The sequence below is a fragment of the Lucilia sericata genome, unplaced genomic scaffold (genome assembly GCF_015586225.1).
Source record: "Lucilia sericata isolate MDLA Ls3-8-SP2 unplaced genomic scaffold, ASM1558622v1 Contig000450F_arrow, whole genome shotgun sequence".
Lineage (NCBI taxonomy): Eukaryota > Metazoa > Arthropoda > Insecta > Diptera > Calliphoridae > Lucilia > Lucilia sericata.
In genome coordinates, this window is record NW_023994465.1 from 195,030 (window position 1) to 215,079 (window position 20,050).

General features: G+C 31.6%; 1 protein-coding gene across 2 annotated transcripts in view; it reads right to left on the minus strand.

The window, feature by feature from the left end:
* Nucleotides 1–470: 470 nt before the first annotated feature.
* The window catches only part of LOC119604994 (probable phospholipid-transporting ATPase IIB), a 46,148-nt gene continuing 26,568 nt past the window's right edge, over nt 471–20,050 (minus strand). The window contains exons 1-7 of one of the 2 annotated variants that reach the window (XM_037957936.1): nt 10,803–11,330; nt 7,698–8,206; nt 6,036–6,364; nt 4,865–5,978; nt 3,804–4,788; nt 3,648–3,721; nt 471–1,749 (exon numbers count right to left, since the gene is read on the minus strand). In XM_037957936.1, coding sequence (XP_037813864.1) covers nt 1,616–1,749; nt 3,648–3,721; nt 3,804–4,788; nt 4,865–5,978; nt 6,036–6,364; nt 7,698–8,206; nt 10,803–10,915 — 3,258 coding nt within the window. In that variant the 5' untranslated portion in view covers nt 10,916–11,330 and the 3' untranslated portion in view covers nt 471–1,615. Of the gene's footprint in view, nt 1,750–3,647; nt 3,722–3,803; nt 4,789–4,864; nt 5,979–6,035; nt 6,365–7,697; nt 8,207–10,802; nt 11,331–20,050 lie in introns of those variants that run through there. The other variant, XM_037957935.1, reaches the window with a different exon arrangement.

Here is a 20,050-nt window from a genome sequence, read left to right on the forward strand (position 1 = left end):
ACTATAGTCTGGAATATAGACAAGACTATAGTCTGGACTGTAGACTAGACTATAGTTTGGACAATAGACTAGACTATAGTTTGGACAATAGACTAGACTATAGTCTGGACTATAGACTACACTATAGGCTGGACTATAGACAAGACTGTAGTTTGGAGTATAGACAAGACTATAGTGTGGACTATAGACAAGACTATAGTGTGGACTATAGACAAGACTACAGTTTGGGCAATAGTCTGCCCTATAAACAAGACTATATTCTCGTCTATAAACTAGACTATAATCCGGACTACAGACAAGACAATAATCTAGATTATAGAAAAGACTATAGTCTGGACTATAGACAAGAATTCGTATTAAATTAGAACACTTTTTGTTATTTTTTTTTTAATTTTTGTTATTTTTATTTAATTTTTTTGTTTGTTGTAATTTTTACATTAAAATCTTTTTTTTTTTTTTTTTTCTTTTAAATTGTATTTGTTTTAAAAATAGTTTTGTTTCTTTAATTCTTTTGCTTTTTCTGATTTGTCTCAATCTTTTGGGACAAAGACTATAATAATATTAGAATTTTAATAGTTAAAAATTCTTTAATTTTTAGTAATAACTAATTTTTTGTTTTATTTCTGTTTAATTTGTTTATAAATAAATTTTATAAATTTTCTTGTTAAATGGTTTAGCAATATTTTCATTAATATTAATTAATTATAAACATGTTAAATATTTGGTTTATTTATAAGGTAAAATGAAAAAAGTAAACATTTTATAGAAAAAATTAAATATTGAAAAGAAAAGCTAATGAAATGTTTGAAGAAAAAAATGCAGAAAATTAGGGGCAAATGTTAACACGGCATAATAGTTAAAATTAAAATTTATAAAAATTTTGTTAAATTACAAAACAAATTTAAAAGTTTAATTTAAAATTTTGAATTTTTATTTTGCTTTAAATTTAACTTTAAATTTCAGTTCAATTTCTTTTTAGTGGGGAAGTTTTTTTTCAATTCTTTGTTAATTTACCAATTTGTTTTATAGTTTTTTTTTAGCAACATGAGATAAATTATACATAATTTTCTTTTTAATTATCACTTTTGTTAAGTTTTAGGATTTATTTAGGTTTTTTTTTTAATTTTTTTAACATAAATATAAAATTAAACAAAATTTGTTTGCTCTATATGTTAAATTTGATTTAACACATAAAAGTTTTTTTAACTTAAAACATAAAATGAGATTAAACTAATTTTTTTGTCATTTTCCAATCAAAAAAGTCTAGAAATTAAAGTTTAAACTTCAATTTCTAACTTTTCTTTTAATTCTTTTTTAAAAAAATCACAAATAATATTCTTACTAAAAAAAAACTCATTTTAAAATTGCATTTCTTTATCCATGTGAGTGTGTGTGTGTAAATGTTTCATTAACTTAAATATTAAATAATAATTATATATAAAAAAACATTAACAAAAAAACGAAACAAAAAATTGTAAGTATTTATAATTATATAGTTCATTATATTAATATACCTAAAAATTAATTTAAAATTACTTATAAATAAAAAAGAAAAACTTTCATAAAATTTTATAAAAAAAATGAAGAGAAATCTTAATACAATAGAACATTTGATTTATGAAAGTTTCAAATACGAAGGCGGCGAACATTTTTTGCGTAAAAATTTAATAATATACAGAGGGAAACAGGATACCAAAGTTATAATGGAAACTTTACCCAGGAAATCGGTAGATGAAATAAATTCCCAATCTGTAAAAAAATAATAACAACAATATTTATAATAAATTAATAAGGACTAAAGTTGATAGCAATAGTTCTGTCCTTATTCAGTTCTAGTTCAGTTCTAATTCAGTTCTAGTTCAGTTCTAGTTCAGTTCTAGTTCAGTTTTAATTCAGTTCTAGTTCAGTTCTAGTTCAGTTTTAATTCAGTTCTAGTTCAGTTCTAGTTCAGTTCTAGTTCAGTTCTAGTTCAGTTCTAGTTCAGTTCTAGTTCAGTTCTAGTTCAGTTTGAGTTCAGTACTAGTTCAGTTCTAGTTCAATTCTAGTTCAGTTCTAGTTCAGTTCCAGTTCAGTTTTAGTTCTAGTTCAGTTCTAGTTCAGTTTTAATCCAGTTCTATTTCAGTTCTAGTTCAGTTCTAGTTCAGTTCTAGTTCAGTTCTAGTTCAGTTCTAGTTCAGTTCTAGTTCAGTTCTAGTTCAGTTCTAGTTCAGTTCTAGTTCAATTCTAGTTCAGTTCTAGTTCAGTTCCAGTTCAGTTTTAGTTCTAGTTCAGTTCTAGTTCAGTTTTAATCCAGTTCTATTTCAGTTCTAGTTCAGTTCTAGTTCAGTTTTAGTTCAGTTCTAGTTCAGTTCTAGTTCAATTCTAGTTCAGTTCTAGTTCAGTTCCAGTTCAGTTTTAGTTCTAGTTCAGTTCTAGTTCAGTTTTAATTCAGTTCTATTTCAGTTCTAGTTCAGTTCTAGTTCAGTTCTAGTTCAGTTTTAGTTCAGTTCTAGTTCAGTTCTAGTTCAGTTCTAGTTCAGTTCTAGTTTAGTTCTAGTTCAGTTCTAGTTCAGTTTTAATCCAGTTCTAATTCAGTTTTAGTTCTAGTTCAGTTTTAGTTCTAGTTCAGTTCTAGTTCAGTTCTAGTTCTGTTCTAGTTCCGTTCTAGTTCAGTTCTAGTTTAGTTCTAGTTCAATTCTAGTTCAATTCTAGTTCAGTTCTAGTTCAGTTCAAGTTCAGTTCTAGTTCAGTTCTATTTCAGTTCTAGTTCAGTTCTAGTTCAGTTCTAGTTCAGTTCTAGTTCAGTTCTAGTTCAGTTCTAGTTCAGTTCTAGTTCAGTTCTAGTTCAGATCTAGTTCAGTTCTAGTTCAGTTCTAGTTCAGTTCTAGTTCAGTTCTAGTTCAGTTCTAGTTCAGTTCTAGTTCTGTTCTAGTTCCGTTCTAGTTCTGTTTTAGTTCTGTTCTAGTTCCGTTCTAGTTCCGTTCTAGTTCGGTTCTAGTTCCGTTCTAGTTCTGTTTTAGTTCTGTTCTAGTTCCGTTCTAGTTCCGTTCTAGTTCCGTTCTAGTTCCGTTCTAGTTCTGTTCTAGTTCTGTTCTAGGTCCGTTCTAGTTCCGTTTTAGTTCCGTTCTAGTTCTGTTCTAGTTCTGTTCTAGTTCTGTTCTAGTTCTGTTCTAGTTCTGTTCTAGTTCTGTTCTAGTTCTGTTCTAGTTCTGTTCTAGTTCTGTTCTAGTTCTGTTCTAGTTCTGTTCTAGTTCTGTTCTAGTTCTGTTCTAGTTCTGTTCTAGTTCTGTTCTAGTTCTGTTCTAGTTCTGTTCTAGTTCTGTTCTAGTTCTGTTCTAGTTCTGTTCTAGTTCAGTTCTAGTTCTGTTCTAGTTCTGTTCTAGTTCTGTTCCAGTTCTGTTCTAGTTCTGTTCTAGTTCTGTTCTAGTTCAGTTCTAGTTCAGTTCTAGAACAGAACTATTTCAGTTCTAGTTCAGTTCTAGTTCAGTTCTAGTTCAGTTCTAGTTCTAGTTCAGTTCTAGTTCAGTTCTAGTTCAGTTCGAGTTCAGTTTTAGTTGAGTTCAAGTTCAGTACTAGTTCAGTTCTAGTTCTGTTCTGTTCTAGTCCAGGTCCCAGTCTTATGTCTCCACTATTAGTCCACTTCAAAACACTTTTAAACTTCAACTTACCAAAATACTCATGTAAAACGAACAATGAAATGAGATATAAAGCTAAACTGAATAATTCGGCCAGCACCATTAGTCTGAAAAGGAAGAAATATTAATTTTACAAGATAAAATATATTAAAAGTAAAGCGGACATAATATTAATAATTGATTTCTTACCTGTGCCATGTTCTCACTGTCAGTGCCACCATTATCAATTCGGTCATAATCAAAGCGGTAAAACTAATCGCCACTATATGTATAAATTCATCTTCGAAGAGTATTAAAGCTCCATACATTATAACACCACCCTGATAGATACTGATTAAGACCCATATAAAGAATGTCTTATACGATAAACTGCGACCCTTTGACAAATCTTTATAGAGTTCAGGATACGTAACCGCCGTAGAAGAGTCAATATCTTGATCCAAAACCAAAGAAAATACCGGAAACATAGTGTATAGTGTGGAATAACCAACCATAAGGAAACCTTGGTATAAGGCCACAGAACTTAAATAGAAAACAGCCGAGAAAACTGCCTGTAAAGTAGTTATGATCAAACCACGATGTATGACAAATTGTGAGAGAGCAGCGGAACGTTTGTACGAGCGTCGGCCATGAACCAGCAATAATTTGGCTATGTGAGAGAATTGAGGTATACTGAAATCACCCGCCAAGGAGGCTTGGCGACCCTCACGTCCTTCAATACCCACACCAGCATCAGCTTGTTGAATCATGCTGACATCATTGCCACCATCACCAATGGCACATGTTCGTTTGCCGGTATGTTTTTGTATCAATTGTACAACTTGAGCTTTCTGTGTGGGACTGCAACGACAACAGACCACTGCTGGGCAAGCGGTGGCTAATTCTAAGAATTCCAAGCGATAATATTGCAGACAAACTTCTAGGGACTCGCCGGAAATAACTAAAGCATGACCTTGTTTGCGGCGGAATTGATTTAGTTCCAAATGAGCATCGGTACGGGTTTTTACGGGTCTCAGGACATGAAGGCCCTGATTGCGACCAATTAGTTGGGAAGATTTAGCAATACAACAAGCTGTCTCCAATTTATCACCCGTTAACATCCAGACACGTACACCGGCATTGCGTAAAAGTTCAAGTGTGGGTCGTACGCCGTCTTGGAGACGATCTTCAACGCCTGGAAAGGGAATTCAAAGAGATCATTATAATAACTGGAACTGAAATAGAACTGAACTAGACATTAAAAAACTTACCTGTCAAACACAATAGCTCCATTTCCCTTTCCAAAGACTCCACTGCCGCAGCCACTTTTGCCGGTCTATCCGAGTGTGAAGCATTGGCCGCCGAGTAACGTGTTTCAAAATCATTATATTGCTCTTCGGTTAAAACTTTTTTCGCCACAACCAGAGTTCTCAAACCCTCACGAGCCATATTGCCAGATTCTTCTGTTAACCAATCATTATATTGCACTATAGAAGACATAACCACATCGGCACCTTTTAGATAGAAAACAATTTCGCCTGTCTGTGAATCTTTAACAATAATACCCATACGTTTGCTTTCACTGGTGAAAGGGAACAGTTTGAGTATTTGAAAATGCAGTAAATTATCATCATGACGATGATCACGCAACTGCAAAGTCATGGAGCTGATGTCACGAGCTATTAGAGTCAAACCCACTTGTTCGGTCCATTTGACGAGAGCAATCTCATCGGGCGAAGAGGCCTGATATTGATGTTCATTTGCTGAGGCCACTTCCATATTTATCACAGATTTTGTGGGTGAATTAGAGCCACCAGCCGAAGAGGTAAAGGTTGATGAAGTCGATACCGAACGGTTGTCATCTTCATCGGTTACTGGGGTAACATTATGACATAAGGCTAAAGCCTTAACTGCCTCCCATTCACGCCAACCTTCCGGCCTACGCATACGATTGCCATAGAGGCTGGTTTTTGAAGTAGCATCTGTGTTATTCGCTTTTCCCAATATAGTGGGTGCCAAAGAGCTTATTATTTCGGTAACATGATGAAAGGTATCATTGTCATGTGAAACAATACCCAAATGAACCTTTTTAAACACCATTTCATTTTGCGTTAAAGTTCCTGTTTTGTCGGTTAAAACATATGAAATTCTGCCCAATTCCTCGGGTATTGTTGTGGAACGCACCACTGTGCCTTGTATTTCAGGATCATTTTGCATTTGCCAGGAATAGAACGCTTTGCCCATATCTAAATTTACTCTCAAACTAATGGGTATAATATAAGAAAACAATAAAACAAAACGGAACATATAGCGGTACCAAGGACCACTGAAACCTTTTAACATCATCATAACCAAAGATAAACCCAAGACGGCACAGAAAAGAACCTTAAAAAGAAAAAAATAATTACACAAACCACTTAAAAAATGTGGAATTAAACCTACTTTAGTTAAACCATTAATTTCCATATCCAATAGACCCACTTTGGATCTGGGTTGTGAATTATTCATAACACTGCGTGTTTCACAGCCAGTATAAATAACAATGCCAGTGGCAGTACCAGCAGCAACTACAGTATTGGCCCACAAAGTATTTTCAACATTTAAACCTGTCTCCTCACTGCCATCGGTCATGGAGAAAGTGCCTATGAAGGAGTGTATATCATTTTGTGGTTTTTCTATATAAACACTGGCATCAATGTTAAATAAATCTGAATCCTTGTTGAGTTTTTGAGTAGAGGGCACGGCCAGACGGAGTTTCCAATCAGTCTCACCTAGAAAATAATAGAAAAAAGCAAATATTTTAATGAAAATATAAATTATTGTTCAGTTGTACTTTAGTTCTAGTTCAGTTCCAGTTCAATTCTAGTTCAGTTCTAGTTCAGTTCTAGTTCAGTTCTAGTTCAGTTCTAGTTCAGTTCTAGTTCAGTTCTAGTTCAGTTCTAGTTCAGTTCTAGTTCTGTTCTAGTTCAGTTCTAGTTCAGTTCTAGTTCATTTCTAGTTCAGTTGTAGTTCAGTTCTAGTTCAGTTCTAGTTCAGTTCTAGTTCAGTTCTAGTTCAGTTCTAGTTCAGTTCTAGTTCAGTTCTAGTTCAGTTCTAGTTCAGTTCTAGTTCAGTTCAAGTTCAGTTCAAGTTCAGTTCTAGTTCAGTTCTAGTTCAGTTCTAGTTCAGTTCTAGTTCAGTTCTAGTTCAGTTCTAGTTCAGTTCTAGTTCAGTTCTAGTTCAGTTCTAGTTCAGTTCTATTTCAGTTCTAGTTCAGTTCTAATTCAGTTCCAGTTCAATTCTAGTTCAGTTCTAGTTCAATTCTAGTTCAGTTCTAGTTCAGTTCTAGTTCAGTTCTAGTTCAGTTCTAGTTCAGTCCTAGTTCAGTCCTAGTTCTGTTCTAGTTCTGTTCTAGTTCTGTTCTAGTTCTGTTCTAGTTCTGTTTAGTTCTGTTCTAGTTCTGTTCTAGTTCTGTTCTAGTTCTGTTCTAGTTCTGTTCTAGTTCTGTTCTAGTTCTGTTCTAGTTCTGTTCTAGTTCTGTTCTAGTTCTGTTCTAGTTCTGTTCTAGTTCTGTTCTAGTTCTGTTCTAGTTCTGTTCTAGTTCTGTTCTAGTTCTGTTCTAGTTCTGTTCTAGTTCTGTTCTAGTTCTAGTTTGTTCTAGTTCTGTTCTAGTTCTGTTCTAGTTCTGTTCTAGTTCTGTTCTAGTTCTGTTCTAGTTCTGTTCTGTTCTAGTTCTGTTCTAGTTCTGTTCTAGTTCTGTTCTAGTTCTGTTCTAGTTCTGTTCTAGTTCTAGTTTGTTCTAGTTCTGTTCTAGTTCTGTTCTAGTTCTGTTCTAGTTCTGTTCTAGTTCTGTTCTAATTCTGTTCTAGTTCTGTTCTAGTTCTGTTCTAGTTCTGTTCTAGTTCTGTTCTAGTTCTGTTCTAGTTCTGTTCTAGTTCTGTTCTAGTTCTGTTCTAGTTCTGTTCTAGTTCTGTTCTAGTTCTGTTCTAGTTCTGTTCTATTTCTTTTCTAGTTCTGTTCTAGTTCTGTTCTAATTCTTTTCTAGTTCAGTTCTAGTTTAGTTCTAGTTCAGTTTTAGTTTGGTTCTCGTTTATGTTTAATTCTATTATATATTTTCAAACTCACCATCCAATTGATCGGTACGCACAAAAACCGAACCACTCTTATCACTAGTTCTTATCAAAATCAAATCAGCCGGTACTCGTTCATTTTTCTCCACAATAATAATATCACCAACTTTAATTTTCGATGACGGTACCATTTCATAACCTCTCGATTCCGATACTATAAGACGTTTATATTTTTGAGAATTCACCTCACGATCACGCTGATGACGACGATAATCATCGATGGCCTCTCGACATATAGTGACGGTAAGAACAAAACCCAACGGACCCCAATAGGTGTAGGGATAACCAATGCGTATATCGGGTATAAATTGTGACAGAGCCATTAAGAGAAAATATAAATTCAAAAAGAAACGAAACTGTTCGAAAAGGACCAAAGGCAGGAACGTTATGAAATTGTACTTTTGATTGCGTATCTCGTTCGGTGGGAATTTTTCGGTTGTGGCACGTCCCAAATGAACGGTACGAGCGCGTAGCTCACGGGCCGAAAACCATTTGCGCCAACAACTAGAAAAGGAGAAAAGAAACAAATGAAAAATATGTTAAATAAAATTTAATGAGAAAAGTTCTTTTAGAAATGTATAAATTAAAGTTTTTTGTTTGATAACCCTTGGTCTTTGTTTCTTAATTTTTTATTGCGTTATATTTATTTACTTTTATTGCTACTGAGTTCGCTGCCAATTTTGGCTGCCAACTAATTTTAGTTTTAAATTTTAAACATATGCCTTTTAGCCTACAAAAAAATATGAATTACTTGCATCAGGTGACCCTGAATGTAAAATATGCCAGATTTGCATTGCATACAAATGGAACAAATAATAACCTTGCAAGTCCTTTATAGAGACAATTTAAAAAGGGGGTTAAGTTACATCAAGTATAAAGCAACAATTTTATAAATAAAACAATAAATTGTTATGGGAAGATAAATAGAGGTCGCTATTTCGGGAATTATTGAGCTGGCACTTAACTAGAACGGCACTTGAATAGAACAACAGAACTAGAACAGAACTAGAACAGAACTAGAACAGAACTAGAACAGAACTAGAACTGAACTAGAACTGAGTTAGAACTGAACTAGAACAGAACTAGAACTGAGCTAGAACTGAACTAGAACTGAACTAGAACTGAACTAGAACTGGACTAGAACTGAACTAGAACTGAACTAGAACTGAACTAAAACTGAACTAGAACTGAACTAGAACTGAACTAGAACTAGAACTGAACTAGAACTGAACTAGAACTGAACTAGAACTGAACTAGAACTGAACTAGAACTGAACTAGAACTGAACTAAAACTGAACTATAACTGAACTGAACTGAACTAGAACAGAACTAGAACTAGAACTGAACTAGAACTGAACTAGAACTGAACTAGAACTGAACTAGAACTGAACTAGAACTGAACTAGAACTGAACTAGAACCGAACTAGAACTGAACTAGAACTGAACTAGAACTGAACTAGAACTGAACTAGAACTGAACTAGAACTGAAATAGAAGAACTGAAATAGAAGAACTGAACTAGAACTGAACTAGAACTAAACTAGAACTGAACTAGAACTGAAATAGAAGAACTGAAATAGAAGAACTGAACTAGAACTGAACTAGAACTGAACTAGAACTGAACTAGAACTGAACTAGAACTGAACTAGAACTGAACTAGAACTGAACTAGAACTGAACTAGAACTGAACTAGAACTGAACTAGAACTGAACTAGAACTGAACTAGAACTGAACTAGAACTGAACTAGAACTGAACTAGAACAGAACTAGAACTGAACTAGAACTGAACTAGAACTGAACTAGAACTGAACTAGAACTGAACTAGAACTGAACTAGAACTGAACTAGAACTGAACTAGAACTGAACTAGAACTGAACTAGAACTGAACTGAACTAGAACTGAACTAGAACTGTACTAGAACTGAACTAGAGCTGAACTAGAACTGATCTATAACTAGAACTAAAATTATTATTTAATTTCTCCAACTAATTTTGGTTATTTTTCATTGCGTAGATACTGGCAGACATAAGTAACTCAAAAACTGTGTTCCTGCAATGTTGTTGTTGTAACAATTCGTTGGCTCTTTACTGAAGAAAAAACTTTCGCTGAATAAAGCTGTCGCTGGGTTGACAATATTTGGCCGAGTATGACTCGAGTTGTTCCGCAGCGAATTTTCAATTGTCTGCGTTCACTCTGACAATTGAAGAAGCTTTTGCTCCTATATCCAAATTTTTAGTATTTTGTTGGTTTAAACTAATTTTATGAAGAAATTCCCGTAGAGGAGCATTTTTCAAATTTTATATTTAAGGCACTTCATTCTTTGTAACATTAAGGGTTAAACCGATTATGTACTACGTTTTAATTTTCTAACAAAGGACACTTTTGTCTTTAAAACACTCCTTGAATTTCACGAAAAACCACCCTAAAATACATACACTTTACCTTATTTCGCTATTAAAGTAATTTTCATAAATTCCAGAACATTTCTTTAAAAAACTTTATAATTCTACATAAATTTAAAATATTTTTTTATAAAAAAAAATCAATAAATAATAATTATTGGAACACAAAGTCGTTCTAAATTAAATTTCATAGAGGGGTTAAAAAATGGAGGTCAAAACAAAGAAAAACAAAAACAACAACAGATGATTACAAACTTAATTACTTAAAAACACGCAATAGGGAAAAAAGAAACAAAACTATAAATTAAAGTAAAAAAGAAAAGCAAAAAACTTTAAAAAATGTAATTAAAAATTATTAAAATTTATGCAAACACTAACAATAACAATAAAATGACAAAAATCAAATGCAAAAAAACCCACACAAAACAACAATAATAATAAATAAATAAAAATACAGACATTTTAACAAAAAAGTCAAAGGGGGTTTTTTTCACTCTCACACTCTGCTCAACACTCTACGTTGTTTTTGTGTATGTACTCCACACAAAACACTAACAACAACTACATACAATAAAATGACTTTTTATATCTTTTTTACAGCAACTCAATTATTAAGCCAAACATGATAAACACTTTACTTAAGAAAAAAATAATTTATATAAATAAATAATAATAAAAAAACTTGAAAATATGATTCACCTAAATAGGTACCACCGTCGTTTTGGTCGATTAATCAGGGGTATATTCTCACGGACTATGGGAGTCGTTGCAGAATTTTGTGATGAAACGTCATCCATATTCATTTTCGCCATGGAAAAAGTTTCAATTAATTCACACAATTTATTTGTTTTACGTTTTTTCCTTCAAAATTTTAATATTAAAGACTCTTGTTTAAAAGAATCTATGGATTTTTAAAATATTATTTCCAATTAATGCCACCACAACACAAAGGAAAGTTTTTTCTTGTTATTTTGCTTCGTCTTTGTCGTCGTCGTTTTTTTTTATTTTCTAACCAAGGGAATTTCTTTTAAGTTTTTCCTCTGTCTTAAATGTAATATAATTATACTTTAAAACATTTATTTTGCTCATAACTTTCTTTTTCTTTAATTGAAATAATTTATTTTATTATTCTTTAGCTTTTTTTATAATTAATTTCACCAAAAAACTTGCATAGTTTGTAATGTTTTTATACTTGAATAAAACTTCGTCTACAAAAATTTTTTTGCATTGATTTATGGGCATTACTTTTTTCAGTTTTCTCTCATTCTCTCTTTGTGTACAAAAAATCAATATAAACACAGGGTTGTTTCAAATAAAACAAGTGTTTGACAAGTGTTGCCACTTGTTTATATACAAGGCTACAAAACAAAGTTGCCATGTTAAAAAAGGGTGAAAAAATAACGTTTAAAAAAGATTTAAATGGAATTTCAAAAATATTTTATTAAAAATTTATAAAATAAAAACAAAATATTATATATTTCGGAAGTAATAATCAAAAAATTTAAAAAATAATTATATTCTAAATGAATTGCAATTAAAAACATAGTGTTTGTAAAAAACTTAAACATTTCTGTTTAGTTTTAAAGTTTTAGTTTTAAAGAATTTATTTAACAGATTCCTTGAAAAATTTAAAAATTTTGCAGCGATTTTTTTTACATTCAAAATTTTAATTTTAAGGAGTCAATTATCATGTGCAATATTTTAGTTCATTATTAGTTTTATTACGCTAAAGATTTTTTCAGTTAATTTCTGAAATATTTAAGGAATATCTTGTTTTATACCTAAAAATCAGGAAATATTTGATTCTAAAAAAAAGTTTATATTTTTTTAATTTCATATAGTAAGACATTCATGGGCTTTAAATATTAAGCCTTAAACAAATTAACAACCTCTCGCTAATCAAATAAGCAGCAAAATACCAAAATAAACAAAGAGAAAAACATGCTAATAATAAAAAAATAAAACAGAATACAAATAAAAGTGTATATACAAAAGTATGTATGTATATATGTGTAAATAAAAGAAAAAAGTAAAGGTAAATAGCAAAAGTGTAGTACAAACAAAAATAGAATAAATTGTAGAAAAAAAACTATTTTATATGAAATAAATAATAAGATCAAAGTTAAGAAAAAATTAAAAGTCTAAAGAAAAAAAAAAAAACAAAAGAAACATATGAACTAATATAAACTTATGAAAAAGAAATACCCTAGATAATAAAGAAAATTTAAAATAAGAAACATAATTATAGTAATTGTGTAAGGGAAAAGGTAATTTCTTGTGGTTGCATTACTTTTATGTATTTAATTTTAAGAAAGATCACAATTTATCGTTTAAAATTCCACTATTTTGTAGAAAATGTAAACAAACTTAAGCTAAAAAGTGCTGCCAAGTTCTTAAAACTTAACATAAATGTAAACAAGTAACCTACTGCTTCCGTACCTTACTGCTTTTGCCATAGACTAGACTATAGGCTAGACTATAGGCTAGACTATAGACTAGACTATAGACTAGACTATAGACTAGACTATAGACTAGACTATAGACTAGACTATAGACTAGACTATAGACTAGACTATAGACTAGACTATAGACTGGACTATAGACTGGACTATAGACTAGACTATAGACTGGACTATAGACTAGACTATAGACTGGACTATAGACTAGACTATAGACTAGACTATAGACTAGACTATAGACTAGACTATAGACTAGACTATAGACTAGACTATAGACTAGACTATAGACTAGTCTATAGACTAGACTATAGACTAGACTATAGACTAGACTATAGACTAGACTATAGACTAGTCTATAGACTAGACTATAGACTAGACTATAGACTAGACTATAGACTAGACTATAGACTAGACTATAGACTAGACTATAGACTAGACTATAGACTAGACTATAGACTAGACTATAGACTAGACTATAGACTAGACTATAGACTAGACTATAGACTAGACTATAGACTAGACTATAGACTAGACTATAGACTAGACTATAGACTAGACTATAGACTAGACTATAGACTAGACTATAGACTAGACTATAGACTAGACTATAGACTAGACTATAGACTAGACTATAGACTAGACTATAGACTAGACTATAGACTAGACTATAGACTAGACTATAGACTAGACTATAGACTAGACTATAGACTAGACTATAGACTAGACTATAGACTAGACTATAGACTAGACTTAGACTAGACTATAGACTAGACTATAGACTAGACTATAGACTAGACTATAGACTAGACTATAGACTAGACTATAGACTAGACTATAGACTAGACTATAGACTAGACTATAGACTAGACTATAGACTAGACTATAGACTAGACTATAGACTAGACTATAGACTAGACTATAGACTAGACTATAGACTAGACTATAGACTAGACTATAGACTAGACTATAGACTAGACTATAGACTAGACTTTAGACTAGACTTTAGACTAGACTATAGACTAGACTATAGACTAGACTATAGACTAGACTATAGACTAGACTATAGACTAGACTATAGACTAGACTATAGACTAGACTATAGACTAGACTATAGACTAGACTATAGACTAGACTACAGACTAGACTATAGACTAGACTATAGACTAGTCTACAGACTAGACTATAGACTAGACTATAGACTAGACTATAGACTAGACTATAGACTAGACTATAGACTAGACTATAGACTAGACTATAGACTAGACTATAGACTAGACTATAGACTAGACTATAGACTAGACTATAGACTAGACTATAGACTAGACTATAGACTAGACTATAGACTAGACTATAGACTAGACTATAGACTAGACTATAGACTAGACTATAGACTAGACTATAGACTAGACTATAGACTAGACTATAGACTAGACTATAGACTAGACTATAGACTAGACTATAGACTAGACTATAGACTAGACTATAGACTAGACTATATACGACTAGACTATAGACTAGACTATAGACTAGACTATAGACTAGACTATAGACTAGACTATAGACTAGACTATAGACTAGACTATAGACTAGACTATAGACTAGACTATAGACTAGACTATAGACTAGACTATAGACTAGACTATAGACTAGACTATAGACTAGACTATAGACTAGACTATAGACTAGACTATAGACTAGACTATAGACTAGACTATAGACTAGACTATAGACTAGACTATAGACTAGACTATAGACTAGACTATAGACTAGACTATAGACTAGACTATAGACTAGACTATAGACTAGACTATAGACTAGACTATAGACTAGACTATAGACTAGACTATAGACTAGACTATAGACTAGACTATAGACTAGACTATAGACTAGACTATAGACTAGACTATAGACTAGACTATAGACTAGACTATAGACTAGACTATAGACTAGACTATAGACTAGACTATAGACTAGACTATAGACTAGACTATAGACTAGACTATAGACTAGACTATAGACTAGACTATAGACTAGACTATAGACTAGACTATAGACTAGACTATAGACTAGACTATAGACTAGACTATAGACTAGACTATAGACTAGACTATAGACTAGACTATAGACTAGACTATAGACTAGACTATAGACTAACTATAGACTAGACTATAGACTAGACTATAGACTAGACTATAGACTAGACTATAGACTAGACTATAGACTAGACTATAGACTAGACTATAGACTAGACTATAGACTAGACTATAGACTAGACTATAGACTAGACTATAGACTAGACTATAGACTAGACTATAGACTAGACTATAGACTAGACTATAGACTAGACTATAGACTAGACTATAGACTAGACTATAGACTAGACTATAGACTAGACTATAGACTAGACTATAGACTAGACTATAGACTAGACTATAGACTAGACTATAGACTAGACTAAGATAGACTATAGACTATAGACACTATAGACTAGACTATAGACAAGACTATAGACTAGACTATAGACAAGACTATAGACTAGACTATAGACTAGACTATAGACTAGACTGTAGACTAGACTATAGACTAGACTATAGACTAGACTATAGACTAGACTATAGACTAGACTATAGACTAGACTATAGACGACTATAGACTAGACTATAGACTAGACTATAGACTAGACTATAGACTAGACTATAGACTAGACTATAGACTAGACTATAGACTAGACTATAGACTAGACTATAGACTAGACTATAGACTAGACTATAGACTAGACTATAGACTAGACTATAGACTAGACTATAGACTAGACTATAGACTAGACTATAGACTAGACTATAGACTAGACTATAGACTAGACTATAGACTAGACTATAGACTAGACTATAGACTAGACTAGACTAGACTATAGACTAGACTATAGACTAGACTATAGACTAGACTATAGACTAGACTATAGACTAGACTATAGACTAGACTATAGACTAGGCTATAGACTAGACTATAGACTAGACTATAGACTAGACTATAGACTAGACTATAGACTAGACTATAGACTAGACTATAGACTAGACTATAGACTAGACTATAGACTAGACTATAGACTAGACTATAGACTAGACTATAGACTAGACTATAGACTAGACTATAGACTAGACTATAGACTAGACTATAGACTAGACTATAGACTAGACTATAGACTAGACTATAGACTAGACTATAGACTAGACTATAGACTAGACTATAGATAGACTATAGACTAGACTATAGACTAGACTATAGACTAGACTATAGACTAGACTATAGACTAGACTATAGACTAGACTATAGACTAGACTATAGACTAGACTATAGACTAGACTATAGACTAGACTATAGACTAGACTATAGACTAGACTATAGACTAGACTATAGACTAGACTATAGACTAGACTATAGACTAGACTATAGACTAGACTATAGACTAGACTATAGACTAGACTATAGACTAGACTATAGACTAGACTATAGACTAGACTATAGACTAGACTATAGACTAGACTATAGACTAGACTATAGACTAGACTATAGACTAGACTATAGACTAGACTATAGACTAGACTATAGACTAGACTATAAACTAGACTATAGACTAGACTATAAACTAGACTATAGACTAGACTATAGACTAGACTATAGACTAAGACTATAGACTAGACTATAGACTAGACTATAGACTAGACTATAGACTAGACTATAGACTAGACTATAGACTAGACTATAGACTAGACTATAGACTAGACTATAGACTGGATTATAGACTAGACTATAAACTAAACTATAAACTAGGTTATAGACTATGCATACAATAAACTAGTTTTTTGCAAAAAATAAACATTAGTTTTTAAAGGTGATACCAAGTTTGAAGAAAGTAGCACAAACGTGAGTAAACATTAAATTTACAGTTATAAATTAAAAACGACTTAAAGAGAAAATCAAAAAATATATATAAAACAAATCCTGGCAAAAAGTGCTGCCAAGTTTGTAAAAGTAATAAAAATTACAACAGTAATATGATTAAATAATGTCAAGCTTTTTTCACCTAAAAACTGTCAGATTATTTAAAAAAACCATATTCAACGAAATTATGTTTTCCCTTAACCAATATTTAAATTTAATTCACTCTCTAACATGTAATGTGCACAGCGCATACATGTGTTTGCATGTCACTATATTGTTAATATGTTTTCTAGTCATGTTATTGTTTGGTTGGCAATGAGATAAAAAGGGCTGTAGGGTGGGGAGAGCTGAAGAGGGGACACCGGGGAGGTGGTACCAGCTAACCTAATGTTTGTTAAGATTATAGACAAAGTGGTGGTATAAAATAAAAGTTTTATATAGTACAATATATAGTATTGTTGTAGTATTTAATTTTTATGAGGTAGCTGCTATGTTTGCATATCAATGAATATGGTGTTAATTGTATGGGCATATTGTTTACCTACATTTTTTCTAAAGAATTTATTACATTTTTACAATATTTCACTAATAAAACTAAGACAACCATTTGGTTAAAGCAAAATTGTTTAGATGATCATAACAAATAAAGAAATTTTTGTGAAAAGGGTAAAAAAAACAAAAATTAAGAGAAATTTAAATAGTTGAAATATTTTCATAAATTTCGTATAATTCTGAAAAATAATTAATATTTTTAGCACGTTTTTTTTGTGTATTCGTGATTTATTTCAATAATTATAGATAATTAGTTTGAGGTATTAAGTTTTAAACAGAATTTTTAATTGTTCTTACTAAATGCCAATTTGTCTAATATTTTTAATTTAAAATTTTCATTTTCATGATGACACACTTGAGTTGTCAAAACTTTTAGGAACTTTTTAACGAAAATTTAAAAATTTTTGTATTTTTTTTAAAACAAAAAATTTTTAAGAAAACAAAAATATAAACAATGTTTAAAAACAACAAAAATAAATTTTATTTTTCTTTAGCAAAAATTTGAAAAAAAGTATTTTGCGTCATACTTTTTGTTTATTTAAAGAATTTTATTTACTTTTTTTTTGCCAAATTAATTTGATTTGTCTACACAGTTAGCTTTTGATGTGACAATAATATAAATTTTGAATATGGAAAAAATATTAAACAAAAATTCAAGAAAAAAAAAAGTATTCAGGTACAGACAATCGTAACCTACTTTCAATATTTATATGTATATATTCTGTGGGAGTGACTCATACGATACTCCAAACACAAAAATAAAAGTAAAACTTTTGAAAACATTACTAAGCCAAGAGTTTGAGTTATAGATTTCCGTGTTAAAATGAAATGATTTAATAAAACAAAGACTTCTTTTATAAAAAACATTCCAAACCAAGTCATTCAACCTTTCATCATATAAAAGTTAAACACAAATTAGCATTATTTAAATGTTTATGAATCACAAAAGAACTTGCTTTAGTAATATGCTAATTAACGGTTATTTACCATAACTAAGCAAAACCTTTAATCCTTTAAAAAGAAAAAAACTTGTTTTTATTTTGCTTGATTTTTTCAAATCTCACAAAAATTTGAATTCAAAAACCATAAAAAATTAAGAAATTGTTAATTTGTCCACTAAAACTATGATTTTTAATATTGAAAATGTTGATTACCTATTTAATTTCTTTAAAATTTATTAGGTTAAATGATTAAAAATCCTTTATTTGGGATTTTAACTCACATTCTAGCGATTTTTATATCACCAGCACATTTGACATCACAATTTCTATAATAACGGGAAAATGTATCTTTGTAGAGGTTGCCATACTAACAAAAATTCCATAAAATCATAAAACTTTTAAAATTCCAGTTTGTCTAGTTCAGTTCTAGTTCGGTTCTAGTTCAGTTCTAGTTCAGTCTAGTTCAGTTCTAGTTCAGTTCTAGTTCAGTTCTAGTTCAGTTCTAGTTCAGTTCTAGTTCAGTTCTAGTTCAGTTCTAGTTCAGTTCTAGTTCAGTAGTTCTAGTTCAGTTCTAGTTCAGTTCTAGTTCAGTTCTAGTTCAGTTCTAGTTCAGTTCTAGTTCAGTTTAGTTCAGTTCTAGTTCAGTTCTAGTTCAGTTCTAGTTCAGTTCTAGTCAGTTCTAGTTCAGTTCTAGTTCAGTTCTAGTTCAGTTCTAGTTCAGTTCTAGTTCAGTTCTAGTTCAGTTCTAGTTCAGTTCTAGTTCAGTTCTAGTTCAGTTCTAGTTCAGTTCTAGTTCAGTTCTAGTTCAGTTCTAGTTCAGTTCTAGTTCAGTCTAGTTCAGTTCTAGTTCAGTTCTAGTTCAGTCTATTCAGTTCTAGTTCAGTTCTAGTTCAGTTCTAGTTCAGTTCTAGTTCAGTTCTAGTTCAGTTCTAGTTCAGTTCTAGTTCCGTTCTAGTTCAGTTCTAGTTCAGTTTCTAGTTCAGTTCTAGTTCAGTTCTAGTTCAGTTCTAGTTCATTCTAGTTCAGTTCTAGTTCAAGTTCTAGTTCAGTTCTAGTTCAGTTCTAGTTCAGTTCTAGTTCAGTTCTAGTTCAGTTCTAGCTTCAGTTCTAGTTCAGTTCTAGTTCAGTTCTAGTTCAGTTCTAGTTCAGTTTCTAGTTCAGTTCTAGTTCAGTTCTAGTTCAGTTCTAGTCAGTTCTAGTTCAGTTCTAGTTCAGTTCTAGTTCAGTTCAGTTCTAGTTCAGTTCTAGTTCAGTTCTAGTTCAGTTCTAGTTCAGTTCTAGTTCAGTTCTAGTTCAGTTCTAGTTCAGTCTAGTTCAGTTCTAGTTCAGTTATAGTCACTTCTAGTTCAGTTCTAGTTCAGTTCTAGTTCAGTTCTAGTTCAGTTCTAGTTCAGTTCTAGTTCAGTTCTAGTTCAGTTCTAGTTCAGTTCTAGTTCAGTTCTAGTTAGTTCTAGTTCAGTTCTAGTTCAGTTCTAGTTTCAGTTCTAGTTCAGTTTCTAGTCAGTTCTAGTTCAGTTCTAGTTCCGTTCTAGTTCAGTTCTAGTTCAGTTCTAGTTCAGTTCTAGTTCAGTTCTAGTTCAGTTCTAGTTTCTAGTTCAGTAGTTCAGTTCTAGTTCAGTTCTAGTTCAGTTCTAGTTCAGTTCTAGTTCAGTTCTAGTTCAGTTCTAGTTCAGTTCTAGTTCAGTTCTAGTTCAGTTCTAGTTCAGTTCTAGTTCAGTTCTAGTTCAGTTCTAGTTCAGTTCTAGAGTTCTAGTTCAGTTCTAGTTCAGTTCTAGTTCAGTTCTAGTTCAGTTCTAGTTCAGTTCTAGTTCAGTTCTAGTTCAGTTCTAGTTCAGCTCTAGTTCAGTTCTAGTTCAGTTCTAGTTCAGTTCTAGTTCAGTTCTAGTTCAGTTCTAGTTCAGATCTAGTTCTGTTCTAGTTCAGTTCTAGTTCAGTTCTAGTTCTAATTCAGTAACACAAAAAAATTAATTTCTTTGAAACTCCTTCAATTTATTACTGTCTCTATACTGATAACGTTGTTGTCTGTCAAATGTCATGGCAATAAGTAAGTTGT